Source organism: Nothobranchius furzeri, chromosome 5 (genome assembly GCF_043380555.1).
Source record: "Nothobranchius furzeri strain GRZ-AD chromosome 5, NfurGRZ-RIMD1, whole genome shotgun sequence".
Lineage (NCBI taxonomy): Eukaryota > Metazoa > Chordata > Actinopteri > Cyprinodontiformes > Nothobranchiidae > Nothobranchius > Nothobranchius furzeri.
Window position 1 is genome coordinate 15,994,384 of NC_091745.1, and position 26,547 is coordinate 16,020,930.

The window sequence follows — 26,547 nt, forward strand, 5'->3', positions numbered from 1 at the left end:
ATTGAACCCTGGGGCCAGTGTTGGGAACGTTACTTTAAAAAGTAATCAGATATAGTTACTGATTACTTTGTCAAAAAAGTAACTCAGTTACTAACTGAGTTACGAGATTATAAAAGTAACTAATTACCAAGAAAAATAACTACTTAGTTACTTTTTTCATTAAAGAATGCTAGAAAAATGGGTTCCCCTCTTAATTGAACTTACATAATTTACTATACATTACTACAATAGTGAAATATAAATGACTAATGACTGGAACATAATAAAATGTATATCCAAATGTTTTTTATAAACCTGAATCATTTAAATAAATAAGCACTCAACAGGAGGAACTACTAACAGGAGCATCAGTCTCTCAGTCTAGTTAAATTACAGAAATGAATGTAATTTTGCACAGCATTTAAAATTTTCCAGCTTCACATAATTGTGTGTTTTTAGCAGCATTTCTGTTGCTGCTAGTCTAGTAATGGTTAAATAAATAAATAAAATCCTTTAAAATGACACTAGAAGAGGCACAAGCCTGATGGAGGACTTACATTTACTAACGTGGGTCAGACCCAACCACAGAAGAGCTGAAGCTGGGTGGTAAACACACACAGGTAGTTCTAATAACACCTGAGCTCCATGCCGTCTGAGACTGATGCATCAGTGTTACAGCGGGACTAAAGACATGATCAGAAACAGGTTACAGCTGGATGATCTAGGAAGGTAGAAGATCAGGACGTCTGAGCGGTGAACAGGTGAGCGGGCCTTCAGGACGTCTCGCTGTCACGCTAAGGGCACGGCTGCAGATCCACACCTGCAGCCGTAGAGAATTCATCACGTCTTCCTCGTTCTTCACGGGCCGTGATGTGCTTGGATGAAAACATCTGCCTCTTTAGCTCCTGATCAGCTGATGACAGCTTCAACACACCGCGCTGCTTAACGCACGCATTTCCTTATCAGTAACAGAAACGATCGTTTTGATAAAAGAAGACGGTAATGAATTAGTTTGCTCGTTACTGAGAAAATTATTTTTTTTTAGTAACGTGGTTATTTTAAACGGCTGATTCCCATCACTGCTCTGTTGTGTCTACAGCATGCAGTGACAGTGAGAACACTGAGGGTCTCCGCCCACCCGGCCAATAATCATCGTGTTTGTAAGTGTGTTACCGACACCTCTCTCTCCCTGGCTGCAGCTGAAGTGTGGCGGTCAGAAAGCCTCACACTGTTGCTCAACGTTCGAGAAGCACATAGTAACGCATAACCTTTCGTCCCCAGTAACGGTAACGGCGTTGCAACAGTGGGAAAAGTAATTAATTAGATTATTCCGTTACCTAAAAAAGAACGCCGTTATACTTAAATGGCGTTACTCCCAACACTGCCTGGGGCACACCACATATAATCCCATGAACCCTCGAGGAACAGGTATCCAAACTCACCATAAAAGTCCTGTCTGTGAGGTAGGATGTGAACCATTGGTGAACAGCACCAGAGAGGCCGATCCGTTTCAAACGAGTTAAAAGAATAGTGAGGTGTCATGGTCTGCGTCTGCGTCTCCCCTCATGTGTCTCCCTGTGTTCTCCATCCTTCTCTAGGTTCTCCTTTTGTGTCTCCTAGCTCCCTCATGTGTCCTTGTCTGCGTCTTCCTCATGTGTCTCCTTGTGTCCCTCATTTGTCCCCAGATCTTCAGCCCTCTCGGTTGCCCTCCTCAGGTATCCCCCTCCCAGGTCCAGTGCTCCCGTGGTCCCCTTTAGGCCTAGTCCACACGTAGCCGGGTTTTTTTTAAACGAATATCCGCCCCTCCAAAAACTTGCATCCACACCACCTCGTTTAAAAAAAAACTCTGTCCACACGTACCCGGATAAATACGTTGTTAAGGACATGCCAGACCTGTAGGCGGCAGTACTTCCCCCGTTCTTAACCTCGTCCTTCGTCTGTGGTCTTCCGCAAGGAGCAGTAATTCCACTTGCAAAAACAAACAACCAAAAAGCGCTTGGACAACTGATAAAGCGAGCGCAGCTCTGAGAGCATCCATGCTGTCGGCTAGTGTAAACACAGGTCACACACGTGATGTCAGCATTTTTTTGTCGCGGAAAGTGACGTTGCGGACCTTAAAACTCCGGTTTTGTCTGTCCACACGCAGACACCCAAAACGGAGAAAACGCAGATCTTCACTTTGGCCGGAGTTTTTAAAAAGATCCGTTTTCGTGTGAAAAAACTCCGTTTTCGTGTGGATGACAGACCAAAACGTAGACAAATATCTACGTTTTGGCAGATCCCCGGCTACGTGTGGACAGGGCCTAAGTCACGCCCCTGTAGTTTTTCTTTCTGTAGTGTTTTCCTGTAGTTTCAGCTTCCCCCTTAGAATATTAGTTCTGTTTGCTGCTCTTCTTGTCTTTAGGTTTTACTCTTAGATCATGTTAGTCTCCTCCCTGATTAGTTAATTGAGTTCACCTGCTCTCTCTCTCCCCACACACCTGCAGCTCATCTCCCTCTCATCCTCCCCAGTATAAAACCCTGTCTGTGTCTTAACGTTTTGTCGGTCCATTGTTTGTTGTCGGCGTTGTCTCGTTCCCTCTCTTGATTCTAGGTTTTGATATCTCCAGGTCTGCTCTTTAAAGGAGCTCTTAGTCTCTAGGTCTCAAGGATTTTACTTATTAGGATTTTGGATTTATGTTTTTTGGCTTCCTACCCTTTTGGATTATTTTTTTCCCCATCAAAATAAAGGGATTTTACTTTATAACTCGCTCCTGCCTCGTGTCGTCTGGGTTCCCTGCATTTTGGGTCCAAACCTCCTCCCAGCTCACATCGTGACGTGGTCTACTGTGTCAAAGGCAGCACTTAGATCCAGCAGAACCAACACAGTCACCTTCCGTTTATCATAATTTACTCTAAAATCATTTAAAATCTTCAGAAGGGCTGTCTCGATGCTGTGGTTCACCCTAAAACCAGACTGAACTTTTTCGAAGACATTATGGGTGTTGATAAAACCATTAAGTTGGATAAAAACAATTTTTTCTAAAATTTTGCTTAAAAATGGTAAGTTGGATACCGGTCGATAATTGTTTAAGTCATTAAAATCTAAATTGCTCTTCTTCAGCAGGGGCCTCACCACCACCCTTTTAAACGCGTCAGGAAAGACCCCCCGTCTGAAGGGAGCTGTTGCATGGAGTATAATCAGACTTGTTAATGTACGGAATTAAGTCTGGATTATGTCTCTCATTATGTGAAATCAATTCTAGGCTTTCCAAAGTGTATCCGTGTGTGTGTGTGTGTGTGTGTCCCTACAGCCTTGTCTCTCATCACTCCTGAAGTCATAAATTGCTAGTTGCCTTCACTGAGCTGTTTCGGTCTCATGGTTTTGTGGTAACCTTTTTGACCTCCAGAGAAGTGGAGGAGGCAAGGAGGCTTATTCTGGAGAAAGTCCAGGTGCACCAGCTAATGGTTTATCCCAGGAGTGGGGAACCCTGGTCCTCGAGGGCCGGTATCCTGCATGTCTTTGCTCCAACACTTCTGATTCAGTGGTTGGTTCACCTGTTCTGCAGCTCATCAAGCTCTGCAGAAGCTTGTTAATCACCTGCTGATTGAAATCAGGTGTGATGATGCAGGATTGAAACTAAAATATGCTGGATAGCGGCCCTTGATGGACCAGGGTTCCCCACCCCTGGTTTATCCAAACAAGACATAGACTTTTAGAATCGATAAAATTGCTCCCCCTGACAAGCAAGAAGGAGGGGCAACGACGGACTATTGTCAACAGCATGCAGAGAAGAGGAAAGCCTGCAGGAGGCGCTGAGAAGAAGAAACAAGTGAACGATGAAGACTGGGAGAAGAAAAGGTGACATCATGACATCCAAGATTTATGGTCTCTTCGGGGCCGTTGGAGAAGTAACAAGAAGAAGAGGAACACGTGACCAGGAAGTCTGAAGTCTGAAGCAGCAAACAAAGAAATGACTTGGGGGGGGGGGGGGGCAGTAAATAAAAAGGAGCTACTGGGTCTGGAGAGTTGGCCTTTGATGGGAAGAGTTTGTGAGGTAGAGAGATGGACAGGAGGAAGCTTTTGCTTTGAGCTTTTGTCTGTGATAATCTGACCTAGTGTCATTTTTGGAGAGCTTATTCAGCTCAACTTTGCTATAACTTTATTGGCAAAGAGTTGTTTCACTTTTGAACCCGCTGTGTCGGGGTTTTGTTTGGATTGTTATTCTTTTTTCATCTGTGTGAAATAAAAAAAGGATTTACGAGTGGGGTCTCCTCCTGTCGTAACCGAGTAAAGGTGAGATGCTGGTTGTAAATGCCATCCCAAGGTGTTATTGATGTAAGTTTTTCCTCCATCCTAGGCTACAGGTAAAGTCAGTTGTCTCCTCAACATAAAAGGAACAGCTGGCAAGGGTCTTAACCTGAAGTGTACATAAGCTTCATGGGCTGGAGGGGTGTGTAAGTGTGTTTGCTCCTCCTTTGTGTCTGCTTGAACTCATTTTGGTCAGAATTAGAAGCCCTGGGTGAGGTGGTGATTGCTAATCAACTCTCTACAGAGTAAGAGTGTTTGTTGGGAACTAGATGCCATGCTCACTACACCGATTACAAGCCAAACCCTGAGATTTAATAACATCTAGAAGAGTGGAGCTAGCCCGGTAAATTGGCAATTCATCATATTTAAAACCTCATCTTTAAAAGAATCATACAATTGCTTAAAAAATCTTGTGGGAATAGGGTCCAAGACACATGTGGTGGCTCTCACTGAGGCGAAAACTTTATCAAGACTCTCAGCTTCAACCAGGACAAAACTGTCCAGTGTTTCCTCAGGTAGACTCAGATGTGTCTAAAACCACGTTACATTGAGAGGATAAAATGTTACATCTGATGGTGTCTACCTTCCCTCTGAAGTGGGCAGCAAACTCCTCACAGAGAGTGTTTGAGGGGGTTTTCTGAGTTGAGTTTTGGTTGGAGTTGAGATCGAGATTGTGGAGAAAATAATTTTAGGGTTATTTTTATTGTCTGGGAGGATTTTGGGTTAGGGTTTAACAGTCTTCTGTTAAAATCATTGATAAGGGCATCACAAGGGGCGGAGACGTTAGTTGGAGGGATATTGTTAAACGCTTCAAGAAAACCAGCTGTCACTTCAGGGGTTAGATGACGCTTCCTTACAGTTCTCACAGACGGCCCGCACTGGATAACGCTGGTGATGTTAAAAAATACGCAATAGTGATCGGACACTGCCAAGTCGACAACAGAGGACACACCAGTGGACAGGCCATACGTGATGACCAAGTCCAGGGTGTGTCGTCTGTTGTGAGTTGGCTGCGTGACATGTTGGGTAGGAGAAAACAAATGGTTTAGAGTGATGGGATTGTGTACAGATGAGGCAGTTTGTTGAAAATGATTCCTGTATTGTGACCAAACCTTAAGAGTATTTGTACCACGGGATTACGTTTTGAAGTGAGGCAGATTGAGTGACAACAGAGAAGACCTAACGTCTCTAAGGATGTGGAAATGCACACTCTTAGTTATACCACAGCATCGCAGGAATCTAGCCAATGTGTTAATTTATGAACAGGAGTGGACCAATAATAATAAAAAAAGTTACACAAGGCAAGGCCACCATCAAATTTCAATCTACATAATAACAATTTCCTCACTGAGATGTTTCCCTCTCCACAAAAACAACAAAACCAACTGATCAAATAGCTTGAAAAAAAAGCTTTAGGTAGACAAACTGGAAGGCATTGAAACAAAAACGGCAATCGGGGCAGGCCATTAATCTTCACCAGACAGAGGTGATAAATTCCGTATTTGGAAATCAGATTTGAGCTGGGTGATCAGAGGTGAGAAGTTGGAAGTATATAAGGAGGACAAAGTACGAGTTACATTGACTCCTAAATACTTGGATCCAGAGGGGATACGCCGAAACGGAGTACCAGATTGTTAAGACTTCATTAGAAAACATTCACTTACAGAAAAAATATTCTTGTAGCCAGATAATGAGCCAAACCTATTTAACGACAACACTATTGGTGATATGCAGGACAGGGTATCAGAAACATACAAAAGTGTGTCATCTACATAAAGGGAGATTTTATTTAAAGGTTGGATAAAAAAATACCACTAAGATGAAGAAGGGATTTCAAGGCTGTTCAGTGATGATAGCGAACAGTGAAGGGGATAATAGACAGACAGACAGACCGACAGATAGACAGACAGACAGATCTGTCTGTCTGTCTGTCTGTCTGTATATATATATATATATATATATATATATATATGTATATATATATATATATATATATATATATATATATATATATATATATATATATATATATATATGTATATATATATATATGTATATATATATATATATGTATATATATATATATATATATATATATATATATATATATATATATATACATATATATATATATATATATATATATATATATATATATATATATATATATATATATATATAGTCATCAGTAAAGGGTTGTCTTCTGGGTTTTACTTTTCCTGTGATGTCACAACAAATGATGTCACTAGATTCCCTGTGGTGGCCTGCTGATTGGACTGACACTGACTAAAGCATTTTAATGGGCACCTAAACTTTGCCATGTTTATTTTACAATTCATTATTTCGATCAGCGATGCATTAGCGGTTGTGATGGCCTGATGAAAACGATTTAAAGAAATCATGTAAACGATGCATGTGTGAGATGTTTGGGTTTAAAGATCTGAACATTCACCTTTCCCTTCCAGTCCCCTGGGGGATGGGATTTTAGGCAAAGTCAGAAATTGTTTGAAAACTCTGTGATTTCAGAAGTGAAACAATGTAGAAATCTGAGTATTATTGTATCACGTTTATTACATCTCTTTAACCTCAGTTATAGAGTTGTGAACACACAACACAGAAGCACATTCAGAGACGAGGGCAACTAAAACTTCCCTTTTCCCACCAAATTTGGATAAATGTCATAATATTCCCATAAAGATTCACAATGGTGCCTGGCACATACACAACATTTACCTCAATAAATTACGTGCAAATGACTAATAATAATAAACGTCTCAGATGAAGAAAAACATTCTGAATCAGATAAGAAATCCTTTTAAAGACTCAAACATAACAGAGGTTAAAAATTAAAATGAAACATAAAAACTACTCAGAATGTTGCGCTTGTGGTTAAATCTGCACAAAGGAAAGTCATTTATCACAGACATCTAAATCACCTGCAGAAGAAAACAGCAGTGATCACAAAAGCTTCACGTTTGGCACCGAACGCAGACGGACATTTCAGCTCTGAAAACATTACAGACAAATACATACAACCTCAGGCTTTGCTGCAGAGAATGTTCTGGATAAATCCGTATTATTGCGCTACATGATCATGTCGTGAGTCTGTAATAAAGACTCGTGCTTGATAAACACGTCTGAGGCAAACTGATCAGCAGTTTCATCAAACACCCGAACAAACTGAAGCTTCACAGATGAGCACGTTTAGATAGTTTCCACAAAAATGAACTGAAAATACACTCCTACAGCTGCAGCAGTCGTAACACCTTCCCTTTATATTATCACTAAAGTGTCAGATTACAGTGTTGACTGGTGATTACATGGACATGTGCTCCGGAAGCACATAGGAGATGTCATCCCAGGGGTGGCGGTACAGACCCTGCTTCAGCCTCTTCTGGTCCAGGTAGTGTCCTGAAAACACATGAAATTTAACAGATGAACTCCCAGGAAACACACCTACTGTTGAGGAGATGCCAGCGTGGCGCCTGACATGACTCACCGATGAACCCCATGCTGCGTCCCAAAACAAAGATACCGTTCAGAGCCCCGATTTCTACAAACTCATCAGCTTCATCCCTGAGACAAACGTGAAGACAGAGGTAACATTATTCATGTCTGGTTATTTTGTTTAAGTAAACACGTAGAAAAATAGAAACAACCCGTTATCTTCCCACCAAACAATCAACGTTGCATGGATGTGCAGATCATACTGAGTCCGTTGGTCCAAGATCAATTCTGGACTTATGTTGGACGTGCACACCAGGTCCACCATTCAGATGCCTAACTATGACCCCATTTGGACGTCCATATGATGTGAAACATTTGGACCTTGGGTCAGACAGCTTTTTGGACATCATGGACCCTGAGATCAGTGGACTCAGTGATCTCCTTTAAAAAGCACCTGAAGACTCACCTGCTCAGGCTGGTTTTGGTGTGACCTTCATCACCCTCTCCTTGTTCTGCCTTCCCCAGGATCCACTGAAGGAAACCTCTCTCTCTCTCTCTCTCTCTCTCTCTCTCTCTCTCTCTCTCTCTCTCTCTCTCTCTCTCTCTCTCTCTCTCTCTCTCTCTCTCTCTCTCTCTCTCTCTCTCTCTCTCTCTCTCTCTCTCTCTCTCTCTCTCTCTCTCTCTCTCTCTCTCTCTCTCTCTCTCTCTCTCTCTCTCTCTCTCTCTCTCTCTCTCTCTCTCTCTCTCTCTCTCTCTCTCTCTCTCTCTCTCTCTCTCTCTCTCTCTCTCTCTCTCTCTCTCTCTCTCTCTCTCTCTCTCTCTCTCTCTCTCTCTCTCTCTCTCTCTCTCTCTCTCTCTCTCTCTCTCTCTCTCTCTCTCTCTCTCTCTTATTCCAAACATGTCTTTGATCATTTTTGAAATCTTTTTTATATTTGAAATGTTTTGTTTTTGTGAAACACCTTGTGACTTTTATCTTGAGAGGCGCTGTAGAAAAGATTGTTTTCTTTCTTCTTTCGTTCTAACACAGGTGCAGGAAGTCATATAGAAATGTTGTTGCTGTTGATAAACTACATGACAGATAACCTTAAGTAAAGCTTTAGTTATTTTTAGTAATACTAAAAACATTAAGTCAGGAATCATTTAAAACCAAATGATCTTCTGACCGTGTGAATCCACCACAGGTTCTGAGCAGGTCCACGAAGGCCACACCGATGAGACCGTCCACATTCAGGATCAGGTTTGGTTTCTACTCAACAGAGAAAACAAACGTTAGAAAACGAGTCAGTTTGTCCACAAATCATTTAGAAAAAGTCAAAACTCGTACTTTAGAGGTGGTGATTTTTTCCACGTCTAAAGCGTAGTCCAGCAGCTGAGAGGAGGGAAAGTTCTGCTTCACAAAGTCCTTCAGGATCTGAACCCTCATGTCGGGATTGTTAATCTGAAGAAGCACAGTGTCGGCCGTGACTCCAGCCTTTCTCATCCAGAACTTTGACATGACCTTAAAATTGTCTCTGCATCTGTCCACTCTCCATCCTTACCGACTTAACTCTGTGTCCAATTCCCATAATCAGCTTCCCTTCCTTCTTCATCTTGTTGACAAACTCCATGGGCAGCATGCCGCTGTCAAACGCGTGGCTGAACTGCTTTGCTGCAGCATCCAAAGCCCCTCCGAAGCGGTCACCCTAAAGAAATACATGCAGGTGTGTCTGAGGTGGACTTTCATCAGGTGTGTAAATACAGTAAATGAATCATTAGAAGTGTCTCACAATGGTGAGAAGCCCAGAGGTGAGGCTGGAGATCAGATCTTTTCCAGCTCTGGCACAAACAATAGTGTTGTGAGCCCCAGAAACAGCAGGACCGTGATCTGCCGTCACCATTAAACACATCTCAATGAACTGGCAGGCGTACTTCGGCAACCTGCCCAAAAACACACAGAATGGTTACGTAGGTCAGGAATATGTCATGATCAGCTACTGCCAGCTACGCGTGGAAGGGTCAGACCTCCTCTGGAACCAAAGCAGCCCCAGAGTTCCTCCCAGGCCTATGTCTGCCTTGAAGACCTCAGTGATGGGCATCCCAGCATAGAGCAGCTCCTGGCCTCTCTCGTCACAGATGCTGGTCATGAAGGAGGCTGGTTTACGGATCAGACCAAGCTCCTGCTCAGAAGAGTGACGAGGAGACAAGGGGTTTAGATTCAAATTCAAAGATACTTTATTAATCCCAGGGGGGAATTAGAGTTTCAGTACACACAATTCAGAGAGCAGACATACATGGGCAAGACACATGACAAGAATTGGTGACTGTGGTCATTCGCAACCCTGAGTCGCGCTACCTTAATAGAGTTAAGAGGGTTACATGAGGATTGGCTCAGGTGGAGGGAAAAAAAGGCACTTCAGAGTTACCCTCCACAGGGAGGGCAGCTTTGCTCTGCAAAAACCACCTCAGACAGAAATGCAACAGACTTCAGACATCACACAACATAAGTGTCCACTAGGTGGGGAGGTCTGGTTGGGGACTCTCCACATGTCAGTGCATGCAGCCGCGATAAGCAACGCTCGTCACCTCAGTCTGGACAGGGGAGGGAGGTTGTTGGGTTTGGCCTGTAAATGGTAAATGGTCTGTATTTGATATAGCGCCTTCTAGAGTCCTGGAACCCCCCAAGGTGCTTTACAACACAATCAGTCATTCACCCATTCACACACACATTCACACGCTGGTGGGGATGAGCTACGATGTAGCACTGACAGAGGTGAGGCTGCCGAGCACTGGCGCCACCGGTCCCTCCGATCACCACCAGCAGGCAACGTGGGTTAAGTGTCTTGCCCAAGGACACTACGACGACAGGCTGAGCGGGGCTCGAACCTGCAACCTTCCGATTACGGGGTGAGCACTTAACTCCTGTGCCACCGCCGCCCCGTCGTTTAGAGAGCATAGTGACTCCTGGGACGATTCAGCGGCCTTCACTGGTCGCAGTTCCGCCCAGGCTGGGATAGGGAGACAAAGTTTGGGGTGGGGGTGGGGAAGATTTGTTTCAGGCTCGAGGGCACCAGATTCAGATAAATTGTTTTGGGGCCAGACAGAGATAATTTCTTCTCTGTCTTAAAGTTCCGTTGGTCCTCAACCTCTCAAAATCCAATAATGGCGTAAATTAATCTATCCCAATCCGTGCTGATACGTCAACTCGCTACTTGATGGCATCCATCTTTTGTGCCAATAATGAATCTTGGCCAAAGTTCCAAGCTTACGACTCATCTCGACAATTATTTGAGTCTGTGAATTCACAGCGCGGTGCAAACCATCTCTGAGCTCCGGGATTGAGCCAATATTCCTCGACAGCTCGTTAATTTTCCGGTAAGCCAGATAACCACTCAGGCCAAAAAGCAGGAAACCTGACACCAACACCACGGATATCCACACGTCTTCAGAATCCTCTACAGACAGCTGGGAGAGGCAGATCAGGTTCCACTGTTTCCAGGAGTCCATGATATACCCAACTGGATCTGTCCCAGAGGGGCATCCGGGAGCCCCTTCTCTCGTTCTCATCGTTGAGAAAATTTTGTCAATCACGTTGAGAGCCCAGCTGACCAGGTCCATTTTTAATAGTTTCCAGTTTCCAGAAAAAATGCAGAAGCGCCGTACACCCAGAGACAGACAAAGAGCCTTGGGATAAGATAGGGAGGAGAGGAGGAAAAAAGCGTCTGGACTCTCCAAGAGCCGGTAGCAAACAGATGATTTGTTTTGGTTTAGTTTTTATGTTCCCACCTGACTGAGGTGACAGGTACATCTTACAAAAGTGGAGGACACATACAACACAGAATAGAGCCAAAGAGCAGCAGGGACAATAAAGCCAGATGTTTTTTCATTAAATGTAATAATATTCTCTTTGTATCATAACATATGATACATAATACATTCATTTTATTTTTTAGTTTAATTCACCTGTTGCTGTCTTCACAAAAAACATGGAGAGATAAACTTTTTTTAATGGGAAGCAGCAGAAAAAAACTATAATCTTTTTTATTCCGAGTATGTCTTTACTTATTAACTGTGTAATTATTTGTTGGGGTTTTACACTTATGTTTTGAATAAATGAGATGAAGTTATGGTTTGAGTGAACATTAATATGATTTATTAACACCGGTCTTCCCTTGGGGGGCGACATTTTCTAAGGGACGCAACTTCAGGCAATATCCCTAACATCAGCGTTATATTCAGTACCTGTGCAATACCTGGATGTATATCTGTATGTCTGTGTCCGTTACGCTGTTTCTTCTTGGAAACTCACCTTTCAAGTTTTATTCTTTTTTCTACTTGCTGAAAGTTTTAATAGTCTACTGCCTTTGTGTACTCACCTGTATTATTTCTCCTATTCTCTAAGTGTATATCAAATCAAATCAAACCAACCTTTATTTATAAAGCACCTTACAGACATGAAACATGCCACCAAAGTGCTGTACAATCAAAATAAAACCAGCAGGGACAACTAAAAACCAACATTATAAACATAACACAATAAGAGCATGTAACAATGTCAGCAACAGCTAACCCAGAGTTAAAAGCCTAACGGTTAAGGGAAGGGCATTCCATAATCTCGGACCCGCTACCGAGAACGTCCTATCCCCTCTTGTCCTCAGCCAAGCTCTGGGAACCGAGTAAGTTATTGCAGTAACAGTAGTTGGTGCAGAACGAAGTACCCGACCAGGAGCGCGTGGCTGCAACACCTCTGACAAATAGGCAGGGGTCGACTCATTCATTGCCTTGAACACCATTAAGAGAAGTTTAAAATGAACTCTGACATTGACAGGTAGCCGTGCTGAGTTGCCAGAATTGGAGTGGTGTGTTTATTCTTTCTCTTGCCTTCCAAAAATCTCGCTGCAGCGTTCTGAACAAGCTGTAGGCGAGCTACAGTACCCTGACTTACACCAAATAATGGGCCATTCCCATCTGTACTGGGTCGGCCCGGGCCGGGTAGCCCCAGTCGGCCCCAGCCTGGCCCGGTTGATTCCACACATCCATGTCTTAAGCCCATGTGGGCTGATTCTACCCACCAATCAGAGGCTTGCTCTAATGGTAGGTGTGAATTTGCTGTCAGCAGTGGGTGTGTTGGCCCTGGTCGGCCTGAAGCAGACCCCCTCGAGAAGAGGGCTGAGAATGAGCCTTGGTTGGCCCGGAAAAATACCAGACCACCCAGATATGTAAACAACCTACGCTACCCGGCCCGGGCCGACCCGGTACAGATGGGAATGGCCCATAAGACAGAGTTACAGCAGTCAAGGTGTGAGGTGATGAAGGCATGAACAACAGTCTCAAGATCTATATATGCTGCCTTAACGAGTGACTTTCCCCACTGTGGGATCAATAAAGCCTATTCTATTCTATTCTATTCTATTCTATTCTATTCTATTCTATGAATTTCTTCTTCCATCTCAAAAACATCCCAGGTCTCCACCGTCCACCCCTTCTTTCAATTGTGCAGATCCTGTTGTATTGATGAGCCTGGATAAGGAGCTGGAGGCGCGTGGCTGGTTACCCAGGACGACCGGGGTATTAGATAACGCTGAGGTGACGACGTCATCCATTCTCTGCTCTTCCCAACCACCCACGACGTTGTGTCATGTCTGCATTACGTTATGTCACGTAAACAATCTAGTTTGTGTTGCCCCGAGAGGTTAGACACGGCCTTCTGGTTCTTTGTTTTTCACGAGGAAAGTGATAGAATTATTTTGTTTGTCGTTTTGACCTCAAGTCCACCCTGAAGCCCCAGATTTTCCATGTACAAAAACTGACGACCCCGGTAATGGTGTTCCTTTGGCGATCTGGAGCAGCCACAGACGGGAAATACTCACTCGAGCCCAGGAGTAATCCATAGGAACCGTGGGAGGAGGAGCCTCTTCAGCAGGCTGAATGACTCCTTTGGCAACAAGGTCATCAAACACAGATCTGCATGGAGCAGGATAAAGCAAAAATCTTTGAATCAGCACATCCTGGCATGGTAAACCAGTGGAAGGAAGATGACTGAGCACTGACTTGATGATCTCTCCCAGCTCATCAAAGCTTCTGGGGACAAAGGCGCCAGCCTCTTTCAGAGCCTTGTTCTTGGCTACTGCCGTCTCAGAAGCCTGGTTGGCACAAGCTCCTGCATGTCCAAACTGGACCTGATGAGGTAGTGTCAAAGTAATTCATTAGAAAGAGCCATTAGGTTTCTTTCCAGCTCTCTAAAGTGAGTCAGATGCTTTAAACTGAATGAGCCGGTTTTACCTCCGAGGTGAACATGGTGGCACAGGTGCCGATACACCAACACACCACAGGTTTTGTGACCCTACCCTGTTTAATCGCCTGGCAAATCTTGTATTCCTCTGTGCCCCCAATCTGTTAGAAACGTCACAAGATGGAGCAGTCGAAGAAGGCAGCAAGCAGCAACGCTCAGAGCGTCCACTCACCTCTCCAAGGACAACGATCATCTTCACCCCAGGAGTGTCTTGGTAGCGTAGAACGTGGTCGGTGAACACAGAGCCGGGATACCTGCAGCGGAGTTCAGCGTTACGCAGCAGCTCAGACCAACAAAACACTCCATGGGTAATACACACCTGTCTCCACCAATGGCCACGCCTTCAAACACACCATCTGTGGTGCGAGAGATGATGTTGTTGAGTTCGTTGGACATGCCGCCTGAACGGGACACGTAGGCCACACTGCCTGGGCGGTAGAGCTTGGAGGCCAGGATGTTGTCCAGCATCCCTCCGGTGTTGCCGATCTTAAAACAGCCGGGCTTTATTCCTCCGACCTAAACAAAACACAGCACGGTTTGAGCTGATGGGAGACAGCAGCGAGGAATCCTGCGTGATCCGACGAGAGCAGAATTGAGACTAACGGTAGCTGGACCAATGATGGTGACACCCTTCTCATCTGCTGCTTTAATGATCTTCCTGGTGTGTGCTTCGGGGATTCCCTCAGCGATGATGGCGATGGTGTGAATCTGAAAGCAGCTGATTGGTTTAATTACACTGAATCGTTTTGACTCACTCAGAAGCTGCAGCGGCGTGCTTACCTGTGGGTACTGCATGGTCTCCATGGTGCTGTCGAAGGCTGAGCGCAAAGAGGCAAAGTTGATAAGGACGTCCACGTCGGGATGCTTCTTCATGGCGTCACTCATGTTTTTAAACACAGGGATGAGGATCTCTTTATGTCCCCAATAGAACTTCTGCTTGTGGTCTCCACTAGAGGGCGGTCAAGTAGAAAACCCTTCAGGACATGCACTGAGAGGTTACATCAGGAGAGCAGAGCGTTTGGAAGGCACGTACGTAAACGGGTAGATCATTGCTGAAACCGACGGCTCCTCTCTGGAGCAGACATAGTCAAAGTCCAACATCCCCTGGACTGCCCGAGTCTGCATCCCCCAAACCAGGGACTTGGTGTGTTTCTTAAAGAGAGTTGTTGCCTTCGCTGAAGAGAAATAAAATCACTCAGACAAAAACAGATTTTATTTTTTGTTCCAGCTTCATCTCAGCTCAACTGTGTGACGACACGATAAAGGTGAAGAACTGATAACCAACGATTCTTCTCACCAACAGGAGCTCCAGATTTAACTTGCTTCATGGGTGAGCCCTCGGCTCCAGCTTGGCCTCCAGAAGAAGGAGATTTTCTCCTTGATGTTGGTGTCTGGAAACAGAACGCTTTTATCATTTAAACTCAGCAGACTTGAAAATCTGAGCTGCTTTAATAACACCTCCATCTCCTCATGCTTAGACTACTGTAACTCTCTTTTCACGTGTCTGAGCAGAACCTCCCTGAACCGTCTACAGGTGGTTCAGAACGCCAGTGCTCGGCTTCTGACCAAGTCCTCCAAACACACCCACATCACCCCGCTTCTCCTCCAGCTTCATTGGCTGCCAGTCAACTTCAGGGTTCATTTCAAGATCCTGGTTCTGGTCTTTAGGACCTTACATGGACAAGCACCATCTTACATTGGTGATCTTCTTAGTCCCTACACCCCCAGCAGGTCCCTGAGGTCCAGTGATCAAAGCCTACTGGTTGTGCAGCACCAGGCTAAAGACCAAAGGTGACAGATCATTTGCTGCTGTGGCCCCCAGACTCTGGAACTCTCTCCCCCTGAGCCTGAGATCAGTGGACTCAGTGGTCTCCTTTAAAAAGCAGCTAAAGACTCACTTGTTCAGGCTGGCTTTTGTATGACCTTCTTCACCACTCTCTCTTTATTCTGCTCTCCCCACCTATTCCACCTTCCTCAGGATCCACTGATTTCCCTCTTTCCTGTTCACTCTCTCTTTCTTAACATTTTTTCTTTTAAATCACGATTGCTTATTTTTGCTCATTTTAAATATATTTTTAAACATTTTCTAAATGCTTTTTTATATTTTTACATTTTTTTATTTTTTGTTTTTGTGAAGCGCCTCGTGATTTTTATCTTGAGAGGCGCTATAGAAATGATATTTTCTTCTTCTTCTATAAAATTGGACCAAGAGCAGCTCTGTGCACTCTACAGACATCATAATGGAGCTGGGCATCCTCAGGCCTACGGGTTAATTCTTGAAACGGACCCACCGTAAGTCTCATGAGACCACTAGAATCCATAAAGGTCCATTCTAACTCCAAACCAACAGTTAAAAACAATACTCCGTTATTTTATTACCATCCAACCGACCGCACTCCTATCTAGCTGACATTCTTCCCAGTGCACATTTTTAATGGATGCCTGAGGGGGGAGACGCGTCACACAGCTGACTGAACTGCACCGTGTCTGAGTAGGAGCAGCGTGATGTCCAAACACAAAAGAACTGCTGGGCTTCTAATAATCTGGTTTACTAAAACAAAGAGACAGCAGGAGCTAAACCGAGTCCTGCACTCACTCTGCACGAAACTAAACTACAATAAACCGACGGCAGGGCTGACTCGGCATCCTAATAACCCACAGGTTGAGTGTGTGTCGTACCGAGGAGCTGCTGCTGGAGTTGAGGAGGAAGTTGGCCGTATGAGCTGCAACAGGAGGCTGGTGGGGGATCGGCCTGTGACCCAGAGCCATGCCAACGATGGCAGTCATGTGGGTTTCTGTGCCGAAGACGTGAATGGGGATCCCGGTGGTTTTTCCTGTAGAACAGTCCACTTGGTGTGAGGCGATCAGGATGAACTTTAACATCTGAATTTAAAAGACAGACTTACCAACTTCCCCCATTACCCTGAGACCTTCCTGGTAGTTTGGGCCACCGCGGCGCACAAAAATGGAGACCTGGTGCTCCTTCAGAGGCCCCTGATAGTCTCTGATGGCTCGAACGATCCCCTGCAGCACAGAGAGAAACGCTCAGGGAACACCTTACATCCCACTGCCAGTGATGGAGCAGATACCCTACCTTAAATGTTGCAGCAACATTTGTGAAGTTTGCTATGCTTCCTCCAATGATCAAAACCTTTCCTGCAGAATTTAAACATTGCAGGGGGTCAAAACAAAGATAAATGTTGTAGAGTAAAAATATAAAGCCATTTTAAAGACCCGCCCACCGTCTGGATGCTTCTCTCTAGTCATCAGAGACAGGATGGTTTTGGCGTAGTCGTAGGTCTGCTGCTCGCTCGGCGCTCCTGAATACTCCCCATAATTCGCCAGCTCGTTGACCCCGCCCAGATCACAGATCGTGTCACTGTAAGATTTTATCCACCAAAAAATCTTTTAACTCGTCACTTTATTTTTTATGTGAAGCAAAAAATGCATCTGCTGAGCTGTTCCTGCTCCTTCTGGGGAAACACGGCACCGTAAACAGATAAAACAGCTTCACAGTGCACACGGGGAATAATTAGTCACGCCTGATCCGTCTGCATGTCACGCTTTACATCCTCGACAGACGGCACTCTTCCCGACTCTCACTGAAGCAGCAACATTCAGGGGCTGATTGGACACTCTGTGCTGCTGCAGCGTCACCCTCCTGATGCTGGGTCTAAATGTGAGCAGAAGAATCATTTACTGAAGAGAAAGTCTAGGTACGAGGAAGCCAACCAGCCTGAAGCTGAATTATGAATTCTGCTCCAAAGGGTCCAAATAAAGTCGACTGGACTTCTTCAGTTTCCTGAAGACGTCTGCTTCCCATTCAAGGAGCTTTGTCGATTCTGACTGGAATATGGAAGAGTCAAGGTTATAAACTGTAGCTGTCTCTTTCTTAATGAGATGGAACTGCTTATGAATACCCCTCCCCCTACCCTCGAGGAGTCTTTGATGTTGTTAAGGCCTATTGTGTCGGGAAGTAGTGAGGAAGGGTGACTAGATGACTAAACCTTCACCAGCATGAATTCTGCTGTTTTATTTGGTTTGGGTGGGGTACCTGTACACGACTGAAGCACCTCCTCCTGCCACCATGGTCCAGATTCTGCCTCTAGGATTCAGCAGAGTCAGTTTGAGGCTGGCACCGCTCTTTGCATCGAGGTCAGCAATGTAGGCCTCCTGGAAAATCGAAAGAATTGAGGTAGGGATGCACCGATGGATCAGCATTCGATCCCAATCGGCCGATAGCGCCCCTGTCGGTTTTGATGGGAGTTTTCAAAATAGATCAAAGCAGACCGATCAGGTAGGGTTGTCATGGTAACCGGTGTAACGGTAAAACCCGGTAAAAAAAAGTTGACAATAATAACTGTCTTGTTTTTAAAAAAACTATATTATCTCGGTGGGATTACCGTGGCTGCAGTGTAGGTGCGGTGACCCTTACCAGCCACCGTATCATCTGCTGAAGTTGCCGGCGGCACACGCGCACTTTGTTGTTTACAACCAAAACTTTCTTGAAGCTAAAGCTGAAATAACAGCCAAAGGAGGAGACGGCAGTGCTCAGGAGGACATTTTTTATCCCTCAAAGAAGACAAAGTGGGAAGTACGGGCATCTTTTGGATATTTGAAGAATGCCGAGGGACAGCTGATAGAAGACGGCTATCCTGTTTGCAGCACGTGCAGAAAAAGTGTCTGTGAAAGGCAGCAACGCTTCACATCTCATGACACATCTGCGTGACCATCACCCACAACTCTACAGTCAACGCAAGGCAAGCTAACGTTAGCGTTTTAGCTAAAATGCGTGATCCGAGGATTTGGGTTGAGGGAGAATGCAACGAGTTGCTATATAAAGCAGCCGCAGCGCCGCTACCTGCATATAAACCGTGTCACGGACACCCCCATGTTGAAATGACGCTATGCATTACGGGGCTCCCAGGGGCAGATAAGAGTTGGTCTCTCTCCGAGAATAATTATGAATTTAACAATGATTACTGCCTGATGACATTTTCCCACATCTGCAAAGCTCACTGGAAGGACACAAACCGAGGACAATATTTTCCTGATATAGGGTTTATTACTCAAGTAAGGGTAAAAAAGTATCTGATTAGAAGGCTACTTGAGTACTGAGTATCATCTGGTCTAATATTTTTAAAATGATGACATCAAACAGACATAAAATAAGAAGTTATGGGCAAATATTGGTATTTTAAAGACTAAAGGGGAAAATGTAAACAAATAAACAACATAATTACAAAATAACACATTTTAGGCTAAATTTAGACACAAACTGAGGACAATATTTCCTGACATACAGGGTTTAATTAATTGTGTGAAAATGTAGCACGTTTAAAAAAAATACCGTGATAATACCGAAAACCGTGGTAATTTTGGTCACAATAACCGTGAGGTTAAATTTTCACACCGTGGCAACCCTAATACAGACCATTTTAGATTAGCTTACATTTCCTTTATTCCCAGATTATGTAGTTTGTAGCACTCATTATAATGTTGTAGAAAATTTCTGGCCAATCCACGTGATCGGTATCGGTGATCAGCATTCTTTGATATCGGTATCGGTGATCGGCAACAAAAAACCTGATCGGTGCATCCCTAAATTGAGGCACTGTTATTCCCTGAATGACTGCACACCACCCAGATCCGACGAAGTTACAGTTATTCTGTTCAAATCTTGAAAACATGTGCAACCATAGACGGTCTCAGAAGATCTCAAATGCCCTGTAAGTGAACTACGGTTGTGAGGAACTCTTACACGGGAAATTTTAGCTCGATGTTTAGAAGTGGCTGAGATGTAGCACTCAGAGTTTGTAAAGTCAGGGAAAAATCATTTTAATCAGATCTGGACCAAAGTAAGCACCAATGGAAATGACAGCTGATGTGATTCATATCAGTGGACGTTTGAGGCAGTCTGAACAACAGCTGGCAGTCTCCAGTCAAAGACACCCACCGTCCCTCACGTCTCCACTCGCAGCCATCCAATTAGTCTAGACCTTCTGCTGCACTGACAACCCGTCTCGGTCAGATCTAGCACGTGTCATCCAAACGCGTCATGTAAACACGGACTCTTCAACAAGTACCCTCACTATTTTTAGCCACGCTTCTAATTTGTCTCAGTCATGACGGGTTAGCCGGTTACACTGTAGTGCAAGCTTGTGAAAAGTGGTCAAGGTTGCAGACTGTTGTTTTGTGTAACACTGATTAGGTGTTTTGACTTTGTCAGAAGGTCGCAGATGTTTGATGATCTTGTAGATCCGTCTGCAGGTGGTTCCACCGTTTCAGACTAAATTAAACCAGATTATTAAGGTTGCTGAAAGATGCTTGTGAAAGGGTAAACGTCCTGTGTTTACACAACTCCTTCTAGAGTCCCCCCAAAATGCTTTGCAACACACCAGTCATTCACCCATGCACACACACACACACACACACACACACACACACACACACACACACACACACACACACACACACACACACACACACACACACACACACACACACACACACACACACACGGTGATGAGCTATGTGGCCACAGCTGCCCCGGGGCACACTGACAGAGGTGCGGCTGCCGAGTACTGGCGCCACCGCTCCCTCCAACTGCCACCGTCCTTCTCAGTGTTGAATATTGGGGTTCCTCAGGGCTACTACTTTAGCCACTATTGCTTTATAGTTAGTGCGACACTAACCTAAAGAAAATTTGCTTATGTTTCTTCCTTTGGCAGATGCTTTCATCCAAAGATTATGAGTTATTTAGCACGTTTTGGTCAGAGGAAACTGGAGAAAGACTCTAGCTAAGAGCTCAGCCTGTGACCTTATTGCTGTATAGCAACAGTGCTAACTGTGCCACCAGGCAGCCCAATGTGGGACGTACAAATCATGTTGGAAACTGTTTGGACTGTCATATAAAAGTTCGTCCTGCGTGGTCTTTCAAAGATCTGCCCTCAAACTGCATAATAAAGTTTAGTGACAGTTTAAGATGAATCTTAAAATTCTGGAACAAACTATGAGCTTTAGATTATTAGCATCAATGCTAATTATTTAGCATTCATGTGCTACAGGTAACAGCTCAGCCAACATTAGTGTTGCATAAAAACACATGCCATTAGTCAGATTGCAGAATTCCTAAATATTAAAAAAAAAAAAACTACCGGACAAAAGAATGTAGCTGTTGCATCATGGGAATCGATGCAGAATGACACCAGCAGAGATGATATCAGGCACTTTCCTGATCTTTTGAAGGAGTCACGAAGAACTGACGTCAGTTTAATGAGATTCAAAAGCCGCAATGTTGGTCCTGGGCTACAAACCGTTGGTGGTCCAGAACTGAAACCAGTGTGTCAATTACAGATTGTGATTTCACTATGTTTGCATGTGACAGTAAAATCATAGGGATAAGTCATGTGGTCTGTTATACCTCTGGCCAAACTCCCTCTGTACATAGTTTTGCTCACAAGAACACAAGATCTGACTCTCTAATTCCTCCTCACCTCAGGATAGGCTTCTCTGCCAAAGGGAGGAGGAAACTCCACGTCACCCCACTTGGATTTACAGATGTAATCAGCAGTGGCGTCGATCTTTGCAGCCATGTCCAGCACATACACTCCATCTTTAGTGACCACTGAGGAGGCAGGAAAATCACGTTTAGGGTCAAAACTCCCAACACCCACCTGCAAAGATGTCATCTCTAAAAGGAGGCCGAGGTATGGAGGTTCGTGCTCAGACGTCGCTGACGCACGTTTCTGCTGCCCCAGCAGGAGCTGCGGGAGGGGGGAAGGTGGGAAGGAAGTGGCTGGATATCAAAGCTGCAGCCACATGAACAGCTGCCAGAGGGCACCCAATTACTAAATCACACACACACAAACACACACACACACACACACACACACACACACACACACACAATCATCAAACAGAAAGAGCATGAAATATTTAATAATTTCCTCCCTCTGTGTTAAAAATGTAGCAGAATCTTCTGCTTTATGATGAAATCTACTTTCCTCTGATGTCTTCGTTCCTGTTTCATAACCTGACCACATATGGACGAGCCGATGTGAGTAAAGCGAAGATGATCTTATAAAACGCATTTTGAGATTGAGTTCTTGTTGTTGTAGATTATCTAACCTACCCAGAGGGTTGATCTCCAGGTATGTGAAGAAAAGGTCCTCGTACAGGTTGAAGAGTCCAACGATGAAGCCGGCGAGAACTCTGCAAAACAGTTCAAAGGGAAACTGTGACTTCTGAATGTCATGTCAGTAAACAATTACAGGATGAAGAAAACTTTGACTTAACTCTTTTTCTTTCAAAGTTTGATTGACTGTATTTGAGGTTACTGTAAAACACGACTGTCAGAATCGAGGGCGTTTGTTCTGAAGAGCAGCTGCTGCAATCTGGAAAAAGTGTCACTCATCAGAACATGAGGTTTACTTCGTGTGAGAGTGCAGGGACTGTGGGCAGCTCTAGTTTGTACAAACACATCCCCTCATAGACAAAAAGTGTGATTTTGGTGAAGCAGGTGAGAAAATCCAACTTTTCAGTTTCTTTTTGACTCTCTGCTTACAGTCAGGGAGTGAGAGACACGGGTGTGTGGTTACCATGGGGATCATAATGAGCCACTCATTACCACGGTGACTAACGAGAATTAGATCCTGATTTTCTTTACAAATAAATAACGCATAATGTTTCATCTTAGATTATAACATATTTACCGTATATTCCGGACTATAAGCCGCAACTTTTTCCCGCGCTTTGAACCACGCGGCTTTAGTCAACCAGAAAGGATGGATGCTGGAAAGTCTAATGAAGGAATGGTTAAAGGAGCGCTACGGAAAGCGCCCAGGAGGATTTTTTTCACAGTAAAATGGCTCTGCTTGTTTTCCCAGCTTCACCCGGGGATAACGACAGCGACACAGAAAAGGTACGTGACGAAGCTCTTCTGAGGCTGTTCAACTCCGACACTGAAGATGATGACTTCAGTGGTTTCAGAGCGCAGGAGGACGATGAATAAACTAATCAATAACTTTTCTGTTTTGTTTGATACTGATCAGTTCAGTTACGTTCGGTTAAACTACGTTTTCACTTCAGTAGATATCTGCGGCTTTTAGCCCGGTGCGGCTTATATTGAGGTGCGCTCTGTAGTCCAGGAATTACGGTAGTCAGATTTATTTCTATAGAGCTCTAAAATCACAGGTGAGACAGAAATACACGCGTTACAGTCTGAAGGATGCCTGTTTGTTTACAACAAATTTATTTGCAAAAACACTCCAGCACAAGTTTAATTTCTGTAATGAGGTTCTGATTGGTGACTTGACTAGATGATCCACATCTAATGTTCTAGTACACGTGACATGGTTCTGTCCACAGGGGGTCTGCAGCGGAGTGTGTCCTGAGACAGAATTTCACTAAAGATCTGAGCTGAACAAGAAACCAGCCCCCTGTAAACTAGCTGCAAACACGTTGCTCCAATAAAAGAACAAAACAATGCATCTTTGTTGTGCATCTTTTTGCGTAACATGTCAAAATAAACAGGCGGGGGTGGGGGGAGTGTAGGGCCTTCCTGTCAGTTCAGTCGGCAGCTCAGAGACTTTGTGAGAGCAGAAGCAGCCAGCAGAGACAAACATAACCCCAGAGAGACTCTACCTCCCTGCTGTCGGCTTCTGATGAGGGGGTGGTGGAGAAGGTGTGTGTGTGTGTGTGGGGGGGGGGGGGGGGGGGATATCAGGGGTTGCCTCTTCAATGTCAGCTGACACAGCGAGTCTGTCCAGAGACTACACCCACAGAGAGAGATGGATAGGAGAGGTCGATGGAGGGAGAGGAACTATATCCTCTTGTATCAAAACACACAGATGTGGTATGAATGGAAAATGTCTGTGGGTGGGGGCTGACTGGAGACTAGCAGCGCTAAAGAGGAAAATGTCATTTGTTTAATGGAACCATGTGGTCATTTATGTCTCCCAGTACACGAGAGGGCTCCCAATCCATCAGTATTAGGACTACGCAGTACCCACCTTTAGATTTCCATTTCACTTTTGGCTTCAAACAATCCCAAAAATGACGTAGTTCACAAACAGTTATTATGAAATGCTTTATGCCACATTTGTTTTGTAACCATTTTCTTATTTAGACTTGATTTCCAAATGATGTGCACTTAAAGGTCGTCTTGTGGTGGTGTTTTATAAGATTAGAGTAAATAAAGCTGGCAGAATGAAGGCAAAACAACATGCATTAAAAATACCATGACCCTTACATGCTTCGTGATGCACAGTCGTGCGATTTTTTTATTATATAGTTTTATTTCATAACAGAAACATCAAAATTTACATGTGAAGTCACTTCCTGTTTGGAACCCTGAGCTACTGTAGTAGCCCCTCTCTTCATTTACAGAAGCACTGTCTGTCCATGTTTCCTTTGTGTGACTGACTGACCAAGTAGGTATAATTAGCTGGTGTCTTTAAATATAATGTCTTGACATTACAGAAACATTTTTTTATTATTCAAAAAAGGCCTGATGCTAGGTTTTTTTGTGGACAACTAGGGGGTTCTAGTCCAATAAAAGCAATTTTGATCTTTTAATTGATAATCTGCACCAAACAACATAATTCTGCTACCTGGTCACATAAGCTGCATTCTGCAGCCTTTAGTATGAGACCAGGCGTGCCTTACACAGTTAAACTTTCTGGGGTTGTACAGGGAAACTTTTGATGCTTTTATTTTGAAGAGTCACACAGCAGTGTGTTTTTGGATGAATATGAGAATTAAATGTGATTTTTATGCCCCAATACTTAAGGTTTGTGTTAATCAGCTGTGATCAGGGATCGTTTAGTGCTATTTTGTCTTTATTTTGTTTTAAAAAATGTTTTTGCGCTATTTTGTATAATTGTATTATTTTCAAATATTATTACTGAAAATCATCAGGCCTACTTGTTTATGAAAACAGACTTTTTTCATAATCAAGCAGCCAAATGATTTTCTATTCAGAACACAGTTTTCACGATTTATTTTAAAGCTCATACATCTAAAATGTTTACATTTCTTCCTTCTCCGCATCATAGGAGGTCTGCATGGCGGTTCCTTGAGTTAATCTCACCCTTTCTTGTCAGCGGGAGCCTTGGCCAGCAGTTCCTTTTTCACCTGCTCTTCACTGATCTTTTCATCCACTCTAATCAGTAGTTTCTGCGCCTTGGCATCCACATCTCCGACATCCACACCACCCTCGTGGTGAAACAGCACGTAGTCCCCCTCTCGAGCTGCGTACACGCACAGGTAGAACTCCTCCACCTGAGCAACAGACCAGTAAAGAACAAACGCTGCTGCAGCAGTTTCTGTCACCAAACCAGTGAAGCGTCTCAAATCTGAACTGGAATCAGAAATTTTAAGACGGCACGATGGGTGGTTCACCTGCTTATGAGGGACAAACGGCTCGATCAGGAAGTTCTTGAGAATTCCTTTGGCTTTTCCCACCTGAGGATCAGCAGAACAGGTCAGGAGGAGACAATACATTACACAAACTGACACTCAATGTAATGGGATTACAAAATTGTAAATGGACCTTGATTTGTTTTCAGGCACAATAAATGTGCTGCAGGGAGGAAATTATAATGACGAAAGTCCACCGCTAGACACAAACAAACTGACATTTTAGAGGGCAAAAAAAGGAAAGGTGTCACACGGAGCGGCAGCTCATTCAGTGGAAGCTGTCACTGGGGGGGGGGGGGTGGCTGAGAATGAAACAAGAGAAAGGCGAGGGAGACAGGAGCATAAAGGTAAACGGTGATCTGACTGATGGCCTTAAGAGGCTCGTGTCTGTAGATAAATCAGGTAACTGCTTCATGGTAACAGAAGAACAAATATAATATGCATGCAGTTTTATTATAAGTCAGTTTTATTCTATCATTTGAACAAAAATGTAACACTTTTAAGGAATATTTTAGGATGTAAAAGGGTAGCAATTTATGAAAACCACTCAAACACTTTCTGTAACAGAAGAAATCCAACATAGCCCGAAGAGTTACTGTAAGTCCAGCAGAACTATGAATCACACTAATAAAGGTAATTTATCTGTGTAATGACTTCATCCCGCTCTGAGAGAACAATAAAAACGACTTCTTCCCCAGAAAACAGCCATGCTTGTTCTCATACGCTGCTGCTGACAGCTTCATCTGGTCAGTGAGGAGAAACCTCTTTTAAAATATCACACACACACACACACACACACACACACACACACACACACACACACACACACACACACACACACACACACACACACACACACACGCATGCTCTCTCTCTCTCTCTCTTCCATCCATCCTGGTTTATGAGGCAAAGCAGCGTCTCAGAGTGACACTGATGGAGAGACTGCTGGTCCAGCGGCCACTCTAGCCCCAGCTGACTGGACTGATTTACCACCGGCTCACACACACAACGTCAACAGCAGCCTTTCAGACAGATATCCATCTTTTAGAAAATGCGTGCAAACCATAAAACCAAATTAATCAGAGAGGTATCAAAGGGATGGGGAGTGAAGGAAAAGGGAATGAAGAAGCAGCAGGAGGGG

General features: G+C 44.1%; 1 protein-coding gene across 1 annotated transcript in view; it reads right to left on the bottom strand.

Moving 5' to 3' along the window:
* Positions 1–6,821: 6,821 nt before the first annotated feature.
* Positions 6,822–26,547, bottom strand: part of aclya (ATP citrate lyase a) — a 28,386-nt gene continuing 8,660 nt past the window's right edge. Inside the window, exons 4-28 of the mRNA XM_015974653.3 lie at positions 25,389–25,451; positions 25,078–25,268; positions 22,120–22,199; positions 21,482–21,612; positions 18,040–18,158; positions 17,228–17,364; positions 17,080–17,141; positions 16,892–17,009; positions 16,665–16,819; positions 15,283–15,376; positions 15,019–15,160; positions 14,766–14,934; positions 14,589–14,693; positions 14,305–14,501; positions 14,158–14,239; positions 13,976–14,086; positions 13,745–13,872; positions 13,564–13,657; positions 9,719–9,873; positions 9,484–9,634; positions 9,256–9,399; positions 9,042–9,155; positions 8,881–8,963; positions 7,770–7,846; positions 6,822–7,681 (exon numbers count right to left, since the gene is read on the bottom strand). Coding sequence (XP_015830139.1) covers positions 7,587–7,681; positions 7,770–7,846; positions 8,881–8,963; positions 9,042–9,155; positions 9,256–9,399; positions 9,484–9,634; positions 9,719–9,873; positions 13,564–13,657; positions 13,745–13,872; positions 13,976–14,086; positions 14,158–14,239; positions 14,305–14,501; positions 14,589–14,693; positions 14,766–14,934; positions 15,019–15,160; positions 15,283–15,376; positions 16,665–16,819; positions 16,892–17,009; positions 17,080–17,141; positions 17,228–17,364; positions 18,040–18,158; positions 21,482–21,612; positions 22,120–22,199; positions 25,078–25,268; positions 25,389–25,451 — 2,997 coding nt within the window. The 3' untranslated portion in view covers positions 6,822–7,586. The remainder of the gene's footprint in view (positions 7,682–7,769; positions 7,847–8,880; positions 8,964–9,041; positions 9,156–9,255; positions 9,400–9,483; positions 9,635–9,718; positions 9,874–13,563; positions 13,658–13,744; positions 13,873–13,975; positions 14,087–14,157; positions 14,240–14,304; positions 14,502–14,588; positions 14,694–14,765; positions 14,935–15,018; positions 15,161–15,282; positions 15,377–16,664; positions 16,820–16,891; positions 17,010–17,079; positions 17,142–17,227; positions 17,365–18,039; positions 18,159–21,481; positions 21,613–22,119; positions 22,200–25,077; positions 25,269–25,388; positions 25,452–26,547) is intronic.